The 25,495-nt window shown below is 37.7% G+C and overlaps 1 protein-coding gene across 4 annotated transcripts in view; it reads left to right on the plus strand.

The window, feature by feature from the left end:
* Positions 1-24,975, plus strand: part of LOC115436361 (endoprotease bli-like) — a 313,286-nt gene extending 288,311 nt beyond the window's left edge. For 3 of the 4 annotated variants that reach the window (XM_030159218.1, XM_030159217.1, XM_030159216.1), the window contains 4 exons: positions 1,641-1,764; positions 16,751-16,920; positions 19,924-20,004; positions 21,968-24,975. In XM_030159218.1, the coding sequence (XP_030015078.1) occupies positions 1,641-1,764; positions 16,751-16,920; positions 19,924-20,004; positions 21,968-22,180 (588 nt within the window). In that variant the 3' untranslated portion in view covers positions 22,181-24,975. Of the gene's footprint in view, positions 1-1,640; positions 1,765-13,779; positions 13,863-16,750; positions 16,921-19,923; positions 20,005-21,967 lie in introns of those variants that run through there. The other variant, XR_003937806.1, reaches the window with a different exon arrangement.
* Positions 24,976-25,495: the final 520 nt, after the last annotated feature.

Below are 25,495 nucleotides of genomic sequence, written 5' to 3' on the forward strand. Positions count from 1 at the left end.
AGAATCAAATCCAGTTTTTTTTTTGGGGGGGGGCATTTCTTTGTCTTTACTTCACCTACTTTGACACATATCTCACCAGTTTCAGCTTCACTCCATTGGTTGCCAGTGCATTTTAGAGTTGATTTTTAAAATTCTTCTATTTGCTTTTAAATGCTTGAGTGGCCTTGCCCCCTCTCACCTGTCTGACGTGATCCACCCCTACCACCCCTTGTGCTCTCAGGTCAGCAGATCAGCTGCAGCTTGTGGTTCCAAAAACTAAAAGGAAGCTTCACGTGGACCATGCCTTTTTCTGGTGTTGCAGCAAAGCTGTGCAACCAGTTGCCCTTAGATGTTAGACAGGCTCAGTCTCTACCTGTATTTAAATCACATCTAAAAACACACTTTTTCTCATTGGCTTTTAATCAATGAGTGAGATGTTTTGTTTTTTGTGGATTTTTTTGTTTTTGTTTTTTTTTTTTGGCTGTTTTTATCAGATTTTAATTTGTCTTTGTTTTTATAATGGTTGTATTTTGTTGTTCTTAGCCATTTAATTCCTTGTTTTATGATTCGTGTACGGCACTTTGGCCAGCTGTAAAGTTCTTCTTTTTTTTCAAACTTTTGTTTATTTGGAGTTTTGTAGAAATTGGGCAATACAAACACTGTATCATATGTGACACATCAATCAAAAATAAATTGTTGCACAATTTCCATTTTTTTTACATGCAAACAAACCCTAGAACAAGTACACCAACCTTCTCCATTAACAACAAGAAAAGCACTTGGAGAGCGCAGACCTCTGCCAAGGCAGATCAGTGGGCCCCTGTGCCCCCCCACCCCACCCCCAATCACCACCAAAATTTAATCATTTCTTCCTTGTCCCAGTATCAACATTTCCTGAAAATTTCATGAAAATCCATCCATAACTTTTTGAGTTATCTGGCTAACAAACACACAAACACACAAACACGCAAACAAACAAACAAACATTCACGCACGCATGCAAACACACAAAGCAAAGCGATCACAATACCTCCTGGCAGAGGTAAAAACTTAAAAAAAAAAAAAAAAAAGATAAAAGGACTTGAAAGGTTCACATTTAGAATATCGATGCATTATGTGTTACACAAGGTACATTACTGAATAGAAAAAACAAAGAAGAGGACCAGGCGGAAAAATTACCATAAAGGTCAATCTGGAACAAAGGGGAAATTTGTTTTCTTGACTACTTGGCCAGCTGTAAAGTTCCTAAAGTACTTTATAAATAAAGTTGGTATGGTATGGTATGGTATGGTACATATGATCTATAACACAGGTGTCAAACATATGGCTTTGTTGCAAAGATTGATTGGAAAGTCATGTGTAAAGTTAGTTTGTATATCTCAAAATCTATAATGGAGTCATGGCATGTCACCACTTTATTCACGATCAAGCACAGTCATCAAGTAACAAAACGACCATTTGCCGTAAGAAATCCCAACACATTTAACACGTTTTCTCTTCTTTTCCCTTTATTTTTGTTTCAGGTTTGTATCAGTAGAACCATATTTCTGTCACTGATAGTCATGCGTCTACTATTTAAAATGTACATTTTCCTGCACAAACTTTTCAACATCATCCAGGTTTTTTGGCGAAATGACGCCCTTGCTTATGTTTATTTCCAGGTGGCTGATCACAAAGGCACGGTGAGGAGTTGTAGGAGGCCGACTGAAGAGGAGGCATCCGGAGCCTTGTTCAGCGTTACACTCATCCTCTACGGCACCTACCGCCCACTCTGGACCACGCACGGTATGTGGAAAGTGTCGGCAGCTCGCGTCACTTTGAACTCATGCAAACTGAGGTGAGCACGGAGGGTCACGGTAGAGGCTGGACACACCGACCACTTCAAGAGGAGCGTAATAAACAACACCCACAGAAAGGCAAATTAATCGATACGCGAGTTAATTAAAAAGCAGGAAATTGACAAATAAACAAATTTACCTGGAAAGAAGGTTTTAAATGCACTTTTGTAAGTTTTCCACAAGTCCAAAGCAAAAAAAAAAGTTGTGGCAGTGCTTCATTTCCTTCTGCCATCTTTGGCTGAAGCAGAGTAGTCAGAAGAAGTCGGTCAGGCCGCTGACCACAGGGACTGTGATGTGTAATTACAGCATGACCCCCTGGCTGCCCCACCCCTCCCCCTCCACTGCAAAATAATAACAAAAAAAAAAAAAGGAGAAAAATGAACAAACTGAATGAACAAAAACAACAGCAAAATTAAACAAAATCAAACCAAATAATCAACAAAATTAAACAAAATAATCAACAAATTGAACAATAATAAGAACTGTTGATAGTAATCAACAAAATGAAGACAAATGAACAAACTGAATAAAATACCAACAAAACTGAAGAAAATCAAACAAACTGAGCAAAATAATCAACAAAATTTACAAAGTAATCAACCAAAAGAACAAATTCAGCAAAAATTTGCAAAATAATCAACAAAATGAAGAAAAATCAACAAACTGAATAAACAAAAACAACAACAATATTGAAGAAAATCAAACAAAATAGTCAACAAATTGAACAAAAATGAACAAAATAATCTGGTTTCATTCAACGTATGTTTCTAATTGTTTCCGCTGCTTCTTGTCATGGGGTCAGAGGTCACATTAAATAGAAAAAAATAAACTTTTTTTTTTTTTTTTTTTTTTTTTTAAAGTGAACAAATTTGTAACAAAATTACCAAAATAATTAACAAAGTTTGCAAAGTAATCAACAAAAAGAACAAATTAATCAACATATTCAGCAAAAATTTGCAAAATAATCAACAAAATGAAGAAAAATGAACAAACTGAATAAAATACCAACAAAATTAAACAAAATAATCAACAAATTGAACAAAAATGAACAAAATAATCTGGTTTCATTCATCACATGTTTCTAGCATGAATTTTCTTCCTTTTTTTTATACTTTATTTTTAACAGATTTTACATTTTTTAACAAACAGACAGTAAAACAAAAAAGCAAAGACATACGAAACAAGAGATGTTAACAAGCACAGACGGGGCAGTATCAAAATTTAACATACAGCGATAAAGAAATGAGTCAGTGAGTCACAATATTATCCCATCATGATAAGAGGGTTGAGTTAGTTTGGGTATTGTCCTGTTTCAGTCCATGTCAGATCATTCAGATATATTCTCATGTTGCATCAGATCATGTCCCGTAAACCTGCTGACATAATTACATCCATCATTCTCATAAACATTTGTGCACATTTTCCTGGAATGCATATTTACACGTTGATAGTAAAACACACAGATGTTAAAATATTTGTGTATTTCTCATGAGAAAAACAAAGTGTTGTCCTATTGGGGCATCATATCTTCTGGGTTAAATGTCCATTTTAGCCAATAACACTGGTCTACAAGGAAAATGCTTCCAGAATAAAAGTAATGAAATTTTACCACTTGAGAGTCACTGATAAAGAAAAATCAAGTAAAAAAAATGCTGGTTGGCTGAACTTTCCAAGATACAGCCTTGGGTCAAAATGTGAAATTCAAGAATTAACGAGAATGGGTTTGACTCAAAAGGAATATTTGTCTCAAAGCTACAAGATCTACTTCAAAACACTGTCTGCACATTAGAATACATTCACTTTACAGGTTCTATTTAGTGGAAGATTTATAAAACTATTATATAAATGTACATAAACCAATATATATGCGTAATAACACTTAATCATATACCTTGAAAACATCAGCAAACCGGCACTTTTGTCATTTATTTTCCAATTAATCTTATTAAAATACGTAACATTTAGCACATTTAATCTCTGAAGCAAATCATTTCTAAAAAATTGTAGACCAGTGTAATTTGTAAATTTGTCCAAATTATGGTTCAAGGAGAAACCAGCATGAATTTTCATCGATTCACGAGTCCAAAGAATTTACTGGATTTAAATTTAATTGGAAAGAAGGTTTTAAATGCACTTTTGTAAGTTTTCCACAAGTCCAAAGCAAAAAAAAAAAAAAAATTTGCGGCAGTGCTTCGTTTCCTTCTGCCATCTTTGCCTGTAAACGGTGTAGTCAGAAGAAGTCGGTCGGGCCACTGACCACAGGGACTGTGATGTGTAATTACAGCGTGACCCCTGGCTGCCCCCCCTCCTCCTCCACTGTGGGTGTCAGCTCCCCGATGCCCACGACCCCCAGCACACTCACACTCACCACACCACACCTCGTTAGCCTCACCGGCACGAAGCCACAGCCCGTCCTCCGTGTCCCTGTCGGGGTTTTTTGGGTTGTTAAAATCACCGAGGCATGCTGGGAGAGAGACATTTAACCAGACTTTCCCGTTGATCTCTGTCAATGGGGTTCCCACCGGTCATGGAGGTCCCTGAATATCATGGATGTTTGAAAGGTAGTCAGGAAAAGTCAAAAACTTTAAGAAATACCGCTGCTAAAATACAGGCGTTTAGCACAAGCTGGTATTAGGAGTCACAGAGGAGGATTTGTTTCTATTTTAGATATTTTTAATCGTATTTTAGAGGAACTTTAGTGGAATCTGAGTGTAGGGGAAAAGAGGAAGAGCATTTGAGGGCATGAATTTATTCCTTCTTGGTTCAGGAAACATTGAAACTGATGGGAAAGTTAGTGCAATTTCACCTGAGGGCCACAGTGGGAACCCTCACAGTGGATGTGTGTGTTTTGCTCTGTTGCTCTCTCGTCTCTCTCTGTCAAGATGCTGATCTCTCTGTTGAGAAATCAATGGCTCTCCCCCTGCTCGTCGTCCTCCTCCCTCTCCATCCATCCATGTATCCCTCCCCGAGCTCCTGGATCTAACCCAAGTTCAAGCTGTTAGTCATCTGCTGTCCACACACACACTGACGCCACTCATTCACAGGTTCCTATAATGTTGCCGTTCCCTACTTTATCCCCAATGACGACATCCTGTTTTCATTTTTTTCCTCTCTTTTTTTTTTCTTTACGCTCTGCTGTGAAATGTAACCACAGCTGTAATCTCCAGATACACCTCTATGAATGCAATATGGAGATTTCATGCTTAAAATGTACAGTATGGTAAGAGATTAGTGCCTGAACTTAAAGGATATTATGTGTATTTACAGCTGAAACTGTTTTAAATCATGTACAATTTGCAGTACATGTACAGTCAATTTGTTACAGAGTTCAATGAGAAATTAAGTATTTTAACCCTTTCATGCACGAATTATGAGAACCTTAATCAAAATTTTTTCCTGAGTGTTTTTATTCCTCTTTAGAGATGAAAAAAAACAATGCAATTGAAACTTTTCTTCTGAAAAATAAATAAAAAATGAATAAATAAATAAAAATTATTTTAAAAATGTAGAAAAAAATACATACAAAAAATAACAATGAACAAAAAAAAAATTCTTATGAACCTATTTTTCATGAAGTTGCAAAAATGTCCACTCAGCTGGACACCACACGTTTAATTTTTGACGCGCAGAAACATGTATTTACTGATAAATTGTGTGAAAACTCTGGAGAGGGCTTGTGATTCTGGGGGTTTATACTCAGGAGAGATCTACATAATGTTACTTATTCATGTCAGAAAAGATATGTAGTGTCTTAAAACTTTAATAAAGGTATGTGTAAAAAAAAAAAACAATGAAAAGAACAACAAAATCCATGAATATACAAGAGGACAGCTGTAGAAGAGCTGTCCACTGGAGTGACCACTGTGCATGAAAGGGTTAATATGCTTATGCTAAATAATATGATAAAATCCTGCAAGTTAAGTAAGAAAACCTTTTGCACAGATTAGAAAACAAGATATTAGAGGCAACATTGGCAGATCTTATTGGTCAAAATCATTCCTGTTGCTAAGCTAAGCTAACCTTTCCTGCCATTAGAGTTATGTTTAGCAAAAAGAGCTTGAACTATTGTCTCACTTATCCAGATATACCTACAGTTGCAGAAAAAATGATTAGACCACCCCTGGTTTTCTTTAATTTTTTGTTCATTTTAATGCCTGGTACAACTAAAGGTACATTTGTTTGGACCAATATAATGATAACAACAAAATAGCTCATAAGAGTTTAATTTCAGAGCTGATATCTGTCCATTTTCCATGGTTTTCTTGATAATAACCAAAATCCCTCAAGTTATTCTTAAATCCGATTTCTGGAGTTATCACATTATTCAAGTGATCGTGTAAACAGAATAATCTGATCGGCTTTATCAGAGAAATCAGATTAACACGCCTGGATTTCTCTCCAATACTTTTTCCCAATGCTTTCCTGCATGTACATGTTAATCTGATTTATTTCGTTCTTTTACATCTACGCATGTATATAAACAATTCAGATTGTAGGAAACTGAAGTTACATAGTCAACTGTTAGCCGAAGATGATAACAGGAAGGTTGAATCTACCGTCACTAAATATGTACAGTTGCAGAAAAAATGATTAGACCACCCTTATTTTCTTCAATTTCTTGTTCATTTTAATGCCTGGTACAACTAAAGGTACATTTGTTTGGACCAATATAATGATAACAACAAAAATAGCTCATAAGAGTTTAATTTCAGAGCTGATATCTATCCATTTTCCATGTTTTCGTGATAAAAACCAAAATCACTTCAGTTCTTACATCAATATCTATGGCATTGTACTGACAAAAACAATGCTTTTAGGCATTCTGTGTTTTCTTTTCTGTCTGTTTTAGTCACATGACATACACAGGAGTTAGTACTTGATTGCATAACCATTGTTTTTGATGACTTTTGATGGTCTAATAATTTCTTCCGTGACTGTATCTCTACATTTTAGTGCGATAGATCGGTCTGACATCTTCTATTATCTTTCTGAAATGGTGGTAGAAGTTCTTTTCTACTTTTCTTTTTTTTTCTTTTGTCCAGACAAGGTATAGTTTGTCATTTATCAGCTTTTAATCATCAGATCGTCGGATGACGCTTCTGAGGAAGACTGGAGTCACAGTCGAAACTGTCAAGCAGGTAACATCTAAAAACTATACCTTGTCTGAACAAAAGAAAAAAGAAAAGTATAATTACATTAACAGAAGACAAAATGAACGTCATTAGCCTTATTCATGAGAAGTTCTCTTAGTCGTTTGGTGAGTTTTGTAAGAATGCATGTGTAAAGTACCGTCAGTAGAAACACTGATTTAGTGGAACATGCACATCAACAAGCATGTTGTGGTGTTAAAATGGCTAAATTTCTACAAAATTAAACACATAAACAGATATGTCTTTGTTAAAACTGGCCTTTTTCAGGTTGTAGCTTTAGCTCAGAGGTTGTAGTTCAAGGAAGGAAGGAGAACAACAATCCTGACACTGCATGATGGGACTATTCACCAGTATTTCTGCACAGTATTTCCATAAGGTCAACCAATAGTGGATTTTAGAGCAGGGAAAAGCTAATAAATCAGATAATATTACATTCTCATCATCTGATACATGAGTAAACTGGTATCATTGAACAGTATACTCTAAGTAATGAAACAATAATTCTGAAAATGAACTTTAACCTGACCAGAGAAGTCTTCTTTAGTGATTTTTTTCCCCCTTAATTCCAGTTAAGAAGCCTCACATTAGCCATCGGACACCAACAAAACCAGATTATTTCTAAACTGATCTCTGGTATCAAACATCTTGTCCAATTCACAAGGAAAACTCTAATGATATATCATTTCATAGACTACCAGTCAAAAGTTTGGACTCACCTTCTCATTCAAATGACATGAGATGGACCACAGATGTCCAACCAGTGCTCAGCATCACTGGGAACTCCTTCAAGACTTTTGGAAAACATTTCAGGTGACTACCTCATGAAGCTCATCCAGAGAATGCCGAGAATGTGCAAAGCAGTAATAAAAGCAAAATGTGGCTATTTTGAAGAATCTAAAATATAAAACGTGCTTTGAGTTATGTCACACTTTTTTAAACTACAGGGTGTCCCATAAGTCTCCATACGTAGGAAAAATAAACGTTTCTTGACATAAACCATTTTTATTTATATAATATGCTCTATATGACTGCCATTTTGTCGGGAACAAATTGATCCAAAACACTTCCTGTTTTTTTGAATTTGACACTAAGTTTTGCCACAGTGTCTTGTGTGATACTCGTCCCATGTTTTCTGTTAAATGCGCTTGCAACCATACGACTGCTTGCTGAACCGGCCATCAGGATGATTTCAATTCGTTGCTCTTTATTCAAATGCATTCTTTGGGTTATCTGAAATATAAAGAAATACATGTTAGAACCATATATGTATGGCATGTATTATGTCTCCTATGTATGGAGACTTATGGGACACCCTGTACATAATTCCATATGTGTTCAGTCATATCTGAATGCCTTCAGTGAAAATCTACAATGTAAATAGTCATAAAAATAAAGAAAAAAAAGGTGAGTCGAAACTTTTGACTGGTTGTGTGGATCTCTACTTGTGCACTCTTCTGAAAAATACACTTTAGAAATAGACTATCTCTCAAACATTTACATTTACATTTACATTTGTGCATTTGGCAGACGCTTTTTTTCCAAAACGACTGACAGCGACTAACAGTAACAGTAACAAACAGTACACACAAGTGCACTAAAGACAGTTTTTATCCATTTTTTTGACCATATAATACGGTTTAATCTGATCTGTCCACATCTAAAAGAGAATTTTATGTGTTTTATATTGATTTCTGTCCTGTTGCAAGTGAACTTTGTGATTATTATAGGAATAGAAATCAGAAAGCAACAAATATATAGTGATTTTTTCCATGGACCTCTGGATGTAATAAATGCACTTAAATCAAACATGTCTGTACACTTGAAGGAACAGTTTTAGTCTCTGAATTAAGATGCTTTTTTTGTAGAACAATCTGTGCGCATTAATGTTTGTCAAAGATCTGATTACAAATATTAATGCCAGTCCAGTCTGTGTTTTCCAGTAAAATACATGGAGCTTTTGGTCCAATTGGTAATTTTAATGTCTTCACTTATTTGTAAGGAAGACTAAGCTTCATCTCACAGAAACTACTTAAGAGTCGAGGTTTTACGTTACAGTACGAGCTCCATTGTAAGTTGTTTCTGTCTAATAATCCTCCATTAAAGGGCATGTTTGTAAAAGTAATTGCTTTTAGAACTACAGTGAAGCAGCAGTCCACTTAAATTGAATTCAGCCAACATCCTCCATGTCTATTTTGTGCCAGTTATCCGGCTCATACCACATGGAGTGCTTTACACACTTAATGTGTAGGATGAAGCTGCAGCTCCAGCCTGGTTTGTCTTTTGTGTGCTTGCCCCCGTGCGTGTTTGTTTGGTGTCTGTGCAGAAACTGAAGGTAAATTGCTGTGATTATGTGGCAGTAATTGAACAGGGATGGTGTGTTTAATTGAGTTGTTGTTTCCTGATGTTTCTCTGTAGTAGCAGGAGCCGCCGCTGACAGGTGCCTCGTCTCGCCTCGCTGAGATGAGAGTTTTTATACTGTCACGTAGGCTTTGTTGTGTCTTTTTTAGCCTTGTTTCTGTGTGTTTTGGCTTAATGGTGTTTGTTTGGCGGAGGGATGTGTGTGGGTTTACTGTTTCAGCAGGTAGATGGAAGCGTGGGGTTTTGGAAGATTGTTCTCCGAGCTCTGACAAGTTAAATGCAAAAAAGCTTGGATAGATGTATAGTTTTAAATGTAGACGTCGCAGCATGTCCACCTGTCTGTCAAACTGTGTAGGTGTACGCATGCATGGTATCTGTGTCCATATGTCTGTCAGAACCACGCACGATACAAGGGAAAACTGCAATATGCTTTTGTTCTGTATCATGATGACAGTATGACTTTGAATAAGGCTGGAGTTTGAAGAAACTAACACCAGATACATGTAGAGAATCCCAGTTTTCGCATTCATTTTGTTGTATTTTGTGATGTGTATCTTGTGTGTTCATATAATGATGATGATTAAAACTGTGATTTGTCAGTCAGCACTATGGACAATATGGCCAAAACTTTAAATCTTGATTTGTTAAAAAAAAAAAAAAAAAAAATCCATAAATCAACAAATAACAATAAAAATCCGAACTTGAAATATAGTAGTATTTGTTTAAAAAAAAAAAAAAAAAAAGTTAAACTAAAGTGCCACTGGCAACAACTGGAGAAACATATTCATAACAAACAAATAAGCTACATTTGGATTTTTACACTCATCTCAATTTTTCACATCATTTAGCTCTTAAAGACTCAGAACTATTTTTGCTGTGCTTCCAAAATCATTTTTCTCCACATTTATCACCAGTCATTCTAATATTATCCTCTGTATTTTGCATTTTTTAGTTAAAATCAGGTATTTTCATATATTAGACTTATTAATCATGTAAACGATCAGAGTAAATTCAAAGGTTATTATATCAGAACCAAGAAAAGTGATGGAAAACTGGCCTTTCCAACAAAATATATCATTAACTGAACCTAAAGTCATCATCTACGTCCACTTTCATTTGTCAAACTCCATATGTTTCAGTGTTACTGTTAGAGTCTCAGCGGAGCCTCTGAACATCCAAATGGGTCATGTCTGATTCTGATGAAAACCCAATAAACTGCATTTTACCTGAATTATTTAATTTATTGATAGGATTAATCCAGTGTTTTTCAACCTTGGGGTCGGGACCCCACGTGGGGTCGCCTGGAATTCAAATAGGGTCGCCTGAAATTTCTAGTAATTGATAAAAATAAAAAAAAACCTTACTAATAAAAAATATATGGTGAGCTGAGAGACAATCACAAATAAGCTGCATTTGGATTTTTACACTAATCTCAATTTTTTCACAGCATTTAACTCTTAAAGACCCAAATCTGTTTTTGCGGTGCTTCCAAAATCATTTTTCTCCACATTTATCACCAGTCATTTTAATATTATCCTCTGTATTTTGCATTTTGTAGTTAAAATCAGGTATTTTCATATATTAAACTTACTGATTGTGTAAACAGTCAGAGTAAACTCAAAGGTTATTATATCCGAACAGAGAAAAGTGATGGAAAACTGGCCTTTCCAACAAACTATTACATTAACTGAACCTAATGTCATCGTCTACATCCTCTTTCATTTGTCAAACTCCATATGTCTTTACTGTTGAATCAGTGTTACTGTTAGAGTCACTATGGAGCCTCTGAACATCCAAATGGGTCATATCTGATTCAGATGAAAACCCAATAAACTGCATTTTACCTGAATTATTTAATCTGTTGATAGGATTAATCCAGTGTTTTTCAACCTTGGGATCAGGACCCCACATGGGGTCACCTGAAATTTCTAGTAATTGATAAAAATAAAAATAAAAAAAACTTACTAATAAAAATATATGGTGAGTTGAGAGAGACAATCACAAACAAACTGTATTTGGATTTTTACACTAATCTCAATTTTTCACATCATTTAACTCTTAAAGACCCAAATCTGCTTTTGCGGTGCTTCCAAAATCATTTTTCTCCACATTTATCACCAGTCATTCTAATATTATCCTCTGTATTTTGCATTTTTTAGTATAATCAGGTATTTTCATATATTAAACTTACTGATCATGTAAACTGTCAGAGTAAATTCAAAGGTTATTATATCTGAACAAAGAAAAGTGATGAAAAATTTGCCTTTCCAACAAACTATATCCTTAACTGAGCCTAATGTCATCATCTATGTCCACTTTCATTTGTCAAACTCCATATGTTTTTACTGTTGAATCAGTGTTACTGTTAGAGTCACTATGGAGCCTCTGAATGTCCAAATGGGTCATATCTGATTCAGATGAAAACCCAATAAACTGCATTTTACCTGAATTATTTAATTTATTGATAGGATTAATCCAGTGTTTTTCAACCTTGGGGTCGGGACCCCACATGGGGTTGCCCGAATTTTCTAGTAATTGATAAAAAAAATAAAAAAAATTAAAACTTACTAATAGAAAATATATGGTGATCTGAGAGACAATCACAAATAAGCTGCATTTGGATTTTTACACTAATCTCAATTTTTTCACATCATTTAACTCTTAAAGACCCAGATCTGTTTTTGCGGTGCTTCCAAAATCATTTTTCTCCACATTTATCACCAGTCATTCTAATATTATCCTCTGTATTTTGCATTTTTCAGTTAAAATCAGGTATTTTCATATATTAAACTTACTGATCATGTAAACAGTCAGAGGAAATTCAAAGGTTATTATATCAGAAAAGAAAAAAGTGATGAAAAACTGGCCTTTTCAGCAAAATATATCATTACCTGAACCTAAAGTCATCGTCTACATCAGAGGCGTCAAACATACGGCCCGGGGGCCAATTCCAGCCCGCCAAAGGGTCCAATCCGGCCCGCGGGATAAATTTGTGAAATGCAAAAATTACACTGAAGATATTAACAATCAATGGTGTCAAAATCCTTTTAATTCAGGTTCCACATACAGACACATACAGTCCAATTAGAGTTCAAGTGGGTCAGACCAGTAAAATATGATCATAATGACCTATAAATAATGACAACCCCAAATTTTCTTTGTTTTTTTGGTGTAAAAAAGTAAAATTACATGAACGTGTTTACATTACCAAACTATACTTTTACAAAAAATGTGAATAACCTGAAGAAATATGAACAAACGGAACTGTCTTTAGAAAAGTAAATGCAATTTTACCAATATTCTGCCTGATACTAAACGTTTTGTGCGATTGTACTGCACATGTGTAAATGATAAACTGATAAACCAAGGCATAATATTGTTAAAATTGTACTTGTTTTTCTTAAGACGATTCAAGATGTTCATGTTATTCAGATTTTTAAGGAAACTTTGTAGATGTAAACCTGATCATATTATAATTTTACTTTTTTCACAGTTATCATTTTACTGGTCCGGCCCACTTGAGATCAAATTGGGCTGAATGTGGCCCCTGAACTAAAATGAATTTGACACCCCTGGTCTACATGCTCTTTCATTTGTCAAACTCCATATGTTTCAATGTTTCTGTTAGAGTCACTGCGGAGCCTCTGAACGTCCAAATGGGTCATGTCTGATTCTGATGAAAACCCAACGAACTGCATTTTACCTGAATTATTTAATCTGTTGATAGGATTAATCCAGTGTTTTTCAACCTTGGGGTCGGGACCCCATGTGGGGTCACCTGGAATTCAAATGGGGTCGCCTGAAATTTCTAGTAATTGATAAAAATAAAATTACTAATAAAAAAACATATGAGTTGACAGAGACAATCCCAACCCGTAAAAGACTTGATAAACTCTGAAGCTGAAACTGAAGCACTGTGGTTCTGTTTATCTGTCAAATGTTCATTGTGGTCGGTTTCAGATGCTGCAGCTCTTTCATAATTCATAGTTTGAGTTATTGTTTGTTCAGTATTTATTTGCAGCCTTGTAAATCCAAGATGGACTGACTGTACATATCCTGATGAAGGAAAATAAAATTCTCACTTTATGCAGTAATCTACACCTGGCTTTTCTGCCTCCGTCCACAATAATATGCATTATATAGACTAAATGTCCTCTAAAATTAGCATTTATTTGCAACATAGTATAGCAAACTATTACATGATCAAAAATAAATAAATTTAAGCCAAAAAACAAGTTTCTGTTTGAAATGTCTGGGGTCACCAGAAATTTGTGATGTTAAAATGAGGTCATGAGTCAGAAAAGGTTGGGAACCACTGGACTAATGGGTCAACAGTTATTAAACATTTTTGATCAGTAGATGCTCACTGTTGCCTGTTAAAGTCTCAAAAACTCAGATTAATGGGTTTTATTGCTCATCCCTGATCCGAGTGCCTCCTCATGTGTTGCTTATAGGTCTGTTGGTTCATATTAAGGTTGTGTGGATTCATGTGACTCCATCAGATCTGCCTCCTGGGCTCTATGGCCTAAATCAAATGGTAGGAAACATCAATTTCCCGGTCCCAGCTCCTCCTCCTTTCTCCTCTCTCCTTGTGTAATTTCTCCTCTTGTCTTTCCCCCCTCTCCCCTCCCTTCCAAACCTCCCCTCCTCAGCATCTTGCTCTCTGTGGAGGTGTGATTACGTTCCTCCTCTGAACACCACTGATCTCAGGATTCGATGTGTGTGTGTGTGTGCATCTGTGTGTGTTTGGTGACTGGTTGGTGATCTGAGCAGCCCGGCGCTGGGTATTGTGCGCCGCAATTCACGGACAACGTCTCCAGATGAATGCCTCCATTCACAATTACAGCCTCTCCATTAGCTGCAGCCCTCACCACAGCTTGTTGTTGTCTTTTCTTCCTCTCTGCAAAAAAAAAAAAAAAGCAATTAAAGAAGGACAAAAACAAGCTAGAACACAAGCGGTGTACCTGGAAAAAGAAAAACTGCAAGTGAAAGGGTGTGGGAGAGCGTGATAGGAAGTGATGCTATCTCTGTAGAAAAGCCTCCTGGATTTATTTGCACATTCACGCATGAATGCAATCTCCTCTGCGAGACTCGCAAATACAGTATATGCAATGTCAAATATACGTTTTTGATTTCTCTGTTGTATTAGAAGTGTGCCTGTCTAATAGTTAAAGTGTCAGATTTACTTGCATGAAAGTTAAGGGGAAATCCTGCAAAATGAAGATGCTAAGGTGCAATTGATGATATAGAGCAGGGCTGTCAAACTCATTTTAGTTCAAGGGCCACATTCAGCTAAATTTGATTTAAAGTGGGCTGAACCAGTAAAATAATAACATAATAATATATAAATAATGTCAACTCCAAAATTTTCTCTATTAGATTAAGTAAAATTAAACAATGAAAATATTACATCTACAAACTATCCTTTCAAACAATGTGAATAACGTGAACAAACTGAAAAAAATAAGTGTAATTTTAACAATATTATGCTTCAGTTTATCATTTTGACATGTTCATTATAACTTACAGATCACAGCAGGTCTACAAATACACAAAATATTTAATATCAGGCGGATTATTGTTAAAATTGTACTTACTTCTCATAAAATATTTCAGGTTGTTCATATTTGTTCAGGTTATTCACATTTTTGGGGGAAATTATACTTTGTTTTAGTGTAAATACATGAAAATATTTACATTTACAGAGAGAAATTTGGAGTTGTGAGTATTTTAGATCATTATGATAGTATTTTACCGGTCCGACCCACTTGAGATTGAATTGGTCTAAATGTGGGACCTGAAATAAAAGGATTGTTAATATCTTAGTGTAATTTTGGCATTTCACAACTTCATCCCAAGGGCCGGACTGGACCCTTTGGCGGGCCAGATTTGGCCCCCGGGCCGCATGTTTGACACCTGTGTTATAGAGAGTAGTTTAAGATTTTTATGATGGTTAAAAGTCTTAGTTTATATGTGCATCTGTGTTACATTATCAGTATTTTCTTCAAGATCAAATTGTGGTTTTAAAAATTGGGGATTTTTAATGATTTAAGACTTAAAAGTTTTCATTTTACCCCAGTTTTCTTTATATTTCAGAATATTTTCAATACTTTTTAGAGATTTTTGCTAATTTTTTAATGTGATTTTCCAAAACATTTAATTCCCCTTTAGAAACATTTGATCTGCTTGTTACATTCACGCATGAATGCAATCTCCTCTGTGAGACTCACAAATACAGTATATTCAGTATCAAATATATGTTTTTGATTTCTCTGCTGTATTAGAACTGTGCCTGTCTAATAGTTAAAGCGTCACATTGACTCGCAGTCGGGATGAAAGTTAAGGGGAAATCCTGCAAAATGAAGATGCTAAGGTGCAACTGATGTTATAGAGAGTAGTTTAAGATTTTTATAATGCTTAGTTTATATGTGCATTTGTGTTACTGTATCATTATTTTCCTCAAGATCAAACTGTGGTTTTAAAAATTGGAGATTTTTAATGATTTAAGACTTAAATGCATTCATTTTTCTATGTATTTTAGAATATTTTCAATACTTTTGAGAGATTTTTGCTAATTTCTTAATGTGATTATCCCAAACATTTAATTCCCCTTTACAAACATTTGATCTGCTCGTTTATTTTACACCTTACATTAAGCAAAACTATCATTCCCATCACAGCTGAACAGCATTGATAAAGTTAATCACATAAATACTTTGCTCAACATGTTATAAAACAGACTAAAACTTCAGTACTTTCTGATGTTTCTGATGTACAGTATATTCCCCCAAAAGCTTAACCTCTTTCGCAAATGTAAAATCCATTTCTGCCCATGACTGAAAAATCTACATTCTCTTAATATGCAAATACTGTTCATTTTCCAACTCAAACACATTTTCGGGTTCCCTAAAAGTCCATTTTTCAGTGTATGAGCAGTGATTTGTTCGAGTCTTCATGTTCCACTTGTAAAAGTTTCCCACTAGATCACGACCGGCTCCGGAATACTTGTGACGCCGTAGACACGAGCTTTAAAAATCCAACTTCCAGTGAGCAGAGAAACTCTCCACCTTCAGAGGAAAATCCTGAGAGTGTCAGAATCTGCACAAAGACGAGAGAACAAATGATGAGGAATGTTTTCAATGGAAGGGGGTTTTAAGTATTCCAAACCGCCGTCATTAAATAGTCCGTGTCCAAAATAATAACCGCAGATTCCACCAGATTTCGAGGACGTCTTCCTGTTTTTATCTGTGTTTTTTTTTTTTTTTCCTTCTGTCCCGTGGATGTTTATAGAGACCCCGAGCCTTTTAATTCCAGCCTGGTTTCAAACAGTTGCACAAAATTGACTTGACATTTGGATGGAAATGTAGCTAGTGAGTTCGACAGCACTTTAACAGTAGTTTCATGCCTTTCTCTTCTCCACCTCAGAGGGACCCCTGCGGAGCTTTGTGTCCATGGGGTCGCGTCACCCCATCCCTCAGAGGGGGGTGTACCGGAGGAGCCGTTACCCCCCTCTGGACCTGATTGAATGGGCCTACCAAACAGAGCGAGACAGGAAGGTTCGGGCTGCTGACATCACCGTCCCTGACAGACACCGGGTACTGTACATAGAACACACACATTTCACACATCACACACACTGTGATTTACTATTCCAATAAATCACTGGCACCGCCTAATTTCCTATGGATTTCAATTTCCCCCTGGACATATCTGCATTGATCAACTTCAGGTGTAAGGATGTGCCAGGCGTCGCTCACTGTGACACTGAAGAATGGCTCGCAGATCTGGCGTATGTGTGTGCGACTCGGTGTGTGTGCGCGCCGAGGGTTACACGGAGATTTGTGCACATGCAGCGTTTCTGTTCAACGCCGCCGTCACTGTCGAGGCTTTAGGATACAAATCCTTGAGTCTGAGTAATAACATCTGAAAATGTCAGAATCATACAGACACAGATAGGGATCAGACAGTTGAATCGGGACTTGAGATATTGTTATTCTGATCCTATCTCTTCGCACACTGAGTCTAAGCCTGATTATGAGGAACAATTAAATTTGATTCTGGCTTTTTTAACAACTGTACTGAAGAGAAAGAAAAAAAAAAAGACTCCTTTAAGTCTCCTTTGAAACTAGAGCACATTTTTCGCTCTTCGTAATCATCTTTCAGCTCAGTGTTTGAACTTAAACAAACATAATTCTCCTCCAGACTAAATCTGCATTATCCTCTCAGGATCATTAAGGCCTTTTATGTGTTTCCTTTCTTTTTGCATCTGTATTATTAGGCCAGTTACAGACCGGAGTGTGCAGCCACAACAAAAGGTAGAGCTGTTTGTGTGCGTGCCGCCACCGCCCGACATGTCCTTGCAGAGGTACATGGTCCTCGGGCCTGTAGATGAGTTTAGAGCCGGTGTTAGGAGGAAACGGCGGAGGCTTGACAACGTCTTTACCCCGAGTTCCTCCCCTAGAGGCAGATCTGAATGTATCGTAGAGGCAAGGAGGAGAAATAAATTGGAGAAAAGGATAAATCGATGCTTGGCGGAGAGGCAAACAGACCTTCCAACCCCCGGCCCAGATACACACACATATACACACACACACATGTACCACGGCATGGCTTTTTTTCCTTGGGCTGTATTGGATTGGTATGCAGAGCTGAGGAGAGAGACGCTCAGAAAAAGACTTGGCCTACAAATGATGTCCTTTGTTTGATCCATTAGGTGGAGGGGGGGGTGGGGGGCTCTGATGGGGGATTGGAGGGTGGGTGGATGGGGAGGGTCGTCCCACGGAGACAGTGGAAGGGCTGGGAAACAAACATCTCTGTCTGTGAGCCTCCCTCTCCCTCTCCCTCTCCCTCTCCCTCTCCCTCTCTCCCCCTCACCAGAGCTCATCTAGAGGAAGACAGAGAAAGAGATCAGCTCCAGGAAAAGCTGGTTGTCGTCTGCTTCTGTTGATGAGTTAGAGGGCAGACAGGATGAAGGTGCGTGCGCATTTTATTGCTCGAACGTATGGGAAATCTGCCAATCTGCAAGCTTTCAGTCTGAAGGACTTTAAAGGATAATTGCTGGTATTTTATGTAGCTTTGGCCCTCCTTGGATTGGAAAGAAAAACCCTTTGGAATGTGGGAACACTGCAGCATCTCTAAAAAATAAAAAAAAAAAACTCATCTCATAGGGCAAGAAACAACACTGCAACCATTAGAAATGATATGAAAACAGGAGCCAAGTTTTATTAAATTAGGTTTGACTCCACTGGTAGAACTCCAAACTCAAGTTGCACGCTATCAAATCCAAACTTCAACCTCGTTCCAGTTATTTATTATGATTATTATTATTATTTCTGGGGTTTTTTTGCCCATCTCTGCTCCTCCTATCACTCCACAACACTGGTTCTATTGCTCCTGTTTCAGAGACATACACTATTTTAGGTTCAACACCAGCAACGGCATCCATCGGCGTTTATTTTAGCTTGGGAGTTCTCTTTTCACTCTGCGTCTTTTTATAGTTTTGTCGTTCTTACTGTACTCCCCGCTGTGCTTCTATTTTCATGAATGCTGTGAGAAATAATTGAAAGCGCCGTCTTTTGCAGCGCTCCCACTTCCTTCTTGCCTTGTAAATACTGTATCACTGAAACCCCGCTGCACACCACCGGCTCGGGATTCCTCACAACTCGGAGACGTCAACACTCACTGAAAACTTGAGCCAAGATCAAATTGTAAGATGAGTCTGGATGTCGCTCCCGTGGACGGAGACGTTTTGTGATCGATCTCGAATTCAGCGGTTTTGTCCTTGTCTTCTTCTTTAAGATAACCAGGTTAAATAAGATCTCTCTCTCTCTCTCTCTCTCTCTCTCTCTCTCTCTCTCTCTCTCTCTCTCTCCTCTCTCTCTCTCTCTCTCTCTCTCTCTCTCCTCTCTCTCTCTCTCTCTCTCTCTCTCTCTCTCCTCTCTCTCTCTCTCTCTCTCCTCTCTCTCTCTCTCTCTCTCTCTCTCTCTCTCTCTCTCTCTCTCTCTCTCTCTCTCTCTCTCTCTGTCTGAAGGGCTGGTGTCCTGTTTATTTTGTGTTTCCTTCAAATGTTTTGCCTCACAACATTTATGAGGAGTGGGAAAAGGATGTCAGAGGAGTCCCAGCCCCTTCTGCAAGTGCTGGTGTGAAGTGCAACAGACGGAAGATGTCAAGGAGCCTTAACAAGAACAAATAATGTACCACAACAACTATAAATTACATTTTCGCATATTAGAAGCAGATTTTATCCATATTAAAGGCCCTCGACACTGATTTCGCACTTAAATATCAGTTTACCAGTGATGGAAAGTACATCTCTTCATGTAAAAACATCATCTCCAAAGGCGGCGATGAAGACGATGCCAGCTTCAAAACATGAATGCAAACAGTACATGAAGTAAAACACTGGAAAACGGCCTTTGCTAATGTTTTTGAGAAAGGAAATGCAGTCAAAAGGATTGCAGAAGCACTTTTATTTTACACATCGCAGTGACTCCTGAAAACTGCTTTTTTTATCATCATGAGAAAAAACATAAATACACCGTACTAAACTATCACACATTCCCACATCTTTAACTCCAAACATCTGTTTTGTTAAACAGGTGCAGAAAAAAAGTCCCGAAGACGCCACGCTGGGTAACCAGTCTCTCTCCAACACCTTGATGTCTACTATGGCTTTTCAGGTAAACAACACTTCCACACAGACTGTTTGTGTTGCGCTGCTTTGTGTTTTCATGCCTGTCGACCATGAGGGTTACACACCGTGTTTAACAAAGGGGTAAAAACAAAGTCAGATGCAATATTTGAATAGAATTATCAATACAGCAATGGAAAAATAATCTGAAAAAAGTCTGCTTAAACTCCAATACATGAAAGTACTTAAGTCCCTCTGACATCATTAGATTATTATTATTGAAGCATTAGTATCCGAGCTGCATGATGCTGTTGGAGCTACTTGAAATCCAGGTTTATGAATAGATTAATGTTTATCATCACATGATTAATGCAAAAAAAAGAAGGAATAAACTCCTATCAGTTTTTGGGTTTGTTCTCTAATCCTTGATTTGTGGCATTAGATTGAATAAAAAGAAACCATGTGAAAAGTTTATAGATAAAAATAGGTAAATGTGATCCTGATGACACAGTTTTTTAAGATGTTACAAACCAATAATGTTGGAAAACACTGGTTTAATCTTAAACCTGTTCCTTCCTACCTAAATTGTCCTCATTTTTGCATATTTACCACATTCCAAAGCTGATACACAGGAAATTTTCCTGAGTAAAATGTACTCAAAGTGAAGAAAATTTTACTCTTTTACCCTCTCTAAAAAGAGTGAAAGTTACTCTTTGGGTAGAGCTCTCCAAACTCAATATAGAGCCAAATTTACTCAATATAGAGTCAAATTTACTCAATATGGAGTCAAAGTTACTCAGTATAGAGCCAAATGTACTCAATATAGAGTCAAATTCACTCAGTATAGAGCCTAATTTACTCTTTTTGAGGAAAATACTTTTGACTTTGGAAAAAATGCTCAGTAATTTTTCCTGTGCAACTGAAGAACCATGAGGCCAAAATGAATCAATGACACCTCATTTGAAAGGAAATAACCTCTAGTTTTCAAAAATTCTCCTTTTAGTATGTGGACAAAATACAACCTGAACTACATACACTAGTTCCATTAACTTTGATCGTTATGCAGGTGATTCTTTGACTAATTAAGTTTTGTTGCTCAGGAATACTGTAAAATAAAGTAAGTAACTCAGTTGCAGAGAGTCTAAGATATCTAACAATGTATAGCTCATCTATATTGACAAAAGTTTTATTGTATAAATAATAGAATAGAATGGATTTTGTGGCACAACTGGTGTAATGACAATAAAGCCTATTCTATTCTATTCTATTTGTGATGGTATATCATCCATAGTGTCAAATCTTTATATTAACCCTTAAAGATCCAAACAGCCAAACCCATCTACTGATCTAAACTGTTTAATACTTGTTGATCCACTAATCCTATCAATACAAGTAAATAATTGGTGTAAAATACAGTTATTCATATTTTCACGGTCATCAGATATGACCCATTTGGACGTTCAGAGGCTCCGTAGTGAACACAGAAACACATCATCTTCTACATCATTGATTCACCAGTAAAACTCATGGAGTTAGATCAGTATTTATGTTCAGTTGATGAAAAAGTCACTTTTTCGTCATTTTTTTTTAAATTTGATCTAATAACCTTTGAATTTCCCCTGTGCTTCTATGAACGTCTACATGATCAGTGAAGTAAATATAGAAAAATGCATGATTTACACTGAAAAATGCAAAATACAGAGGATAATATTATAACAAATGGTAATAAATTGCTTTAAAAAAAAAGGTTAAATAGAGAGAAAAATTCCTTTGAGAACTACCACAGAAGTAGTATTGGGTCTTTATTTCATGGCTTAAAAGTGACTAAGCTGTCAAGTACTTTTAGTGGTGTAGAAACTGTAATTTGCTTCAGAGATATAGTAGAGTGTTTATATTGAAAAACTGTAAATGTACTTATTAAGTTTAGATCATCAAAACATGTTGATTTAATTGGAAAGGTGACTTTACTCTTTTGTTTCCTCATGTCGTACTTCATCCAACTGTTACATCAGACAGAGCAAACGTCCTCAACAGGATTGAGGTCTGATACTTTGAAGGTGCTTCATGAGAAGAAGAGCAGTGGTGATGATCTGGACATAAAGAGCAGCTCCTTACCATCACATCTTCACCTGGATCGGGTCCTGGAGGTGCAGCCGCTGAACGCCTCCGAGGACCGGACGTCTGAAACTGAACAGAAAACCAAGAGAGGAGAGAAACAAATATGAACTGTAGTTACAGAAAGAATTTGCACTCTGTTCCTCAGAGGTATGAGACGATTGATCACAGATTAATTCCATGTACAGGCTCTGTGATGGCAGACAGTATTTATTGCAGATTCCGATCTTCCTTTAAACTCAATCACACCCCAACGTATAAATTATAACCTAAACAAATTGTTTCAGGGGAAGGTCTCGGCACTCATCTCCCCTCCTCGTTTACCTCCGGAAAGGTTCGTGAAAGATATGTTTGTCTTTTTCCACTTCATTGAAGGGTGAACTCTGCTCAGTGCAATAAGAAATGGATTACCCATTCATTAAAGGGGCTGTGTCACTCCTCATTGAGTTGGACAAATAACAAATTAATTTCTAGCCGCCTAATTTCTCTCTGTTCTCCACTGAATTTCCGATAACGTCAAATTACTGATCACAGCCATGTGAACTCCCTCAACTTTTTATCAATTCATTAAAAATGGGCCACAGTGGAGATGCTAGAGAGGAAATTCTCCCCTTTTCTCTGCATGCTTCCTTTACTACCACTGCACTGTAAACAAACACAAACCGACTGAAGCGAAGTGCCGGAAAAAGTTAGTTTGCTGTTGTTTTTGGGTTCAACGTCAAACTTTTTCGCGAGTTCATCTGAAAGCCGTGCCTCACATGAATGTAATACGAGAGTAACGACTGCTTTTTCCCAGTCAAGTGCAGGTCTGGAGGTAGTGGTGTGTTGTAAAGTAGCAGTAGTGTATTGACAGGGCAGTATTGATGTTTCAATTAGAGCAGCGTTACATAGTGCCGCAGCATGGTAACACGGTGCGTCTCCTGCCATCTGCTCTGCCTCTACGTCTGACGAACGAGGCACGTGGGGCTAATTGAGCCGCACATGAGCGATGGGACCGCGAGATCTATCCCACGCACACATACAGACACACACTCATCCTATACGCACGTCCTTATGCAGGAAAAACGGGGGGGAAGGACGAGGGGAAGCTCCTCAGACCTGCTGTTTAAGCAGCCTTCAGAAAACCTGCCATTCCTTCCCCTTCTCCCTTCACGCGGCCCACAGGAGCAGCCGGCAGGTTATTTCTCTGACATGAAACACACAAACACACCAGTTAAAAATCTTTAAACCCTCATCTGAAGGAAAGACAAAAAAAAAGGGAAGCGCATGTGCCAGGTTTCCTCGTGCTGGGACGCTCTGAAATAACAGTGTGCATTATGCCTGGCGTTATTGCCTGCCAAACCACACGAATCAAAGACCTCATTGTGTGGATTACCTTGTTAATCTGTTGATGCCATTGAGCAGTATTGCAGGTGTTAATGTGCCAGTTTTTTTTTCTCCCTCTCCCTCTCTCTTTCTCTTCTCTTATTGGGGAGGTGTAGCGTTAGGTTGGTAATCTGCTTTAAATGCTTTCTGGGGAATGAGACATGTTGAAACCCAGCCAAGAGAACTCTGCTATCGTGAAGAGCTTTCTCTTAATACAGCCCACGGAGAGAGGACTGACTGAGGCTGCGGCGCTGATGCCAGTGGGGATGAACCGGCGAGCTACACGCCCCACGCCACTTGTTGAAATATATGACTGTATGAATAATGAAAGAGGAAGGGGAAAGTGATATTTCTAAACCAGTCCCCGCTATGACATTCATCATAGCCGCTCTTCTTCTGTTTCCCTCTTGCAAAAAATGCCAAGTTTGCGTGTCGTTTGGAAGAGCTAACCACAGCCGATAGAGGTGAACTCCTAAATGGAGAGAAAGAGAGGAAGATAAAGAGGGAGAGACAGAGGGAAAGGGGACAGAAAAAGAGGTAATCCTCCCTTTTTTCTGCTCCCCGGGGTGGTCTCTTCATCCAGGGCCTCAAAGAGGGACAGAATACACCTCCCTGCTACAATGAAGGGGACCCACAGGGGCTGTTGCTATCTAAGGGTGTGTGTGTGCGTGTGTGTGTGTGTGTGTGTGTGTGTGTGTGTGTGTGTGTGTGTGTGTGTGTGTGTGGTGGGGGTGCAGCTTTAAGCAGGCCTTTGAGTGGCCTAATTGCATTGGAATACAGCAGTCTGAGAGCTGGCTCAGATCACGGCGGGCTGCTGGAGGGGTGAGCGCCCGCACCTCGACAGCCACACTCAGCAAAAGAGCTCGGCACAATGCGCACAATTAATGCTCTCCCTCTCGTTAACTCTCTCCCCACTTTTTGTCCTCTCCAACTTTTTCTCTCATTCTTCCCCTTCTCACCCCGTATCTCACCCCCCCCACACACACACACCCCACCCCCAACCCCCCATCCTCTACCTCTTCTGTTCCTCCTCCATCCCGACTCAGTATGTCGTCACTCACCCACTGTATTAATCCTCCCATACAGCCTGTCAATCTAACCGCTCTTTGATGCGCACAACAATTACAGTACGGATGAAAGGCGTGGGCTGGTTGGCTCTCGTTACGTAAGAAAAGCAGGCCTCGACGAGATTTATTGATCTGAAATGAAACCTGGACATCTCTGCTGGAAAAATACGGAAAGTTTTGCCTCATACTATAAACAGAGGGGTGACAAAATAAAGGAAAATTGAGCAGAAAGGACCAGATTAGATGTGATAAACACTATTTTTCTTGAAGATATTCCCTCATTTGGTGTTTTTGTGTCCTATATGTTGGTCTGAAATCTCCTGGAGACACTCAGTTTTGGAAATGTGTTCACTCTTTTATTTTAGGGAGAGAGGGTGGGATTAAATAAGTTGCACTTCTTCCCACCCCTTTTCGGGCATGTAAATGGAACTGTTGTGCTGTTCTACTATCTAAGATTGTTATGATTCTTGATATTTGTATTATTACATATGTTTTGCTAGTTTGCATATATGTTAAATTTCATTGCGTGCTTGGAATAAATCACTGAATCTCACAAAAAAAAAAAAAAAAAAAATCACAAAAAAATCACTCTTAACACCATATCCTCCTGAGACCCAGCAATGCATTTTTGTCCTCTGTAATGGATAAGAGTTTCACAGCTTTACTTTAAAATAAAAAAATTACATAATGTCCACTGAAAAGGACATTATATTTAAAAAATAAATAAAATAAAAAATGTATCTGAAAAAACTGTTGCGTCATGCTGTTTCCAATTAAGGCAATTATTTCATGTAAAATGGCGAAAATGTTTACTTAGTGGGTGTCAGGAGGATATAATTCAGTGACACCTCATGGAGGCATTACCATCCTGAAACAGACCCCTCCCATCAGTGTTTCTCCTTTACTTTCCATCAGTATTCTATAGACTTTCGCTTTAAATAATCATTATGCATCAGCTGCTGTTGCTTCCGTTTGTTTGTCTCTGCACTAGCA

This window comes from Sphaeramia orbicularis, chromosome 16, assembly GCF_902148855.1.
Source record: "Sphaeramia orbicularis chromosome 16, fSphaOr1.1, whole genome shotgun sequence".
Taxonomy (NCBI): Eukaryota; Metazoa; Chordata; class Actinopteri; order Kurtiformes; family Apogonidae; genus Sphaeramia; species Sphaeramia orbicularis.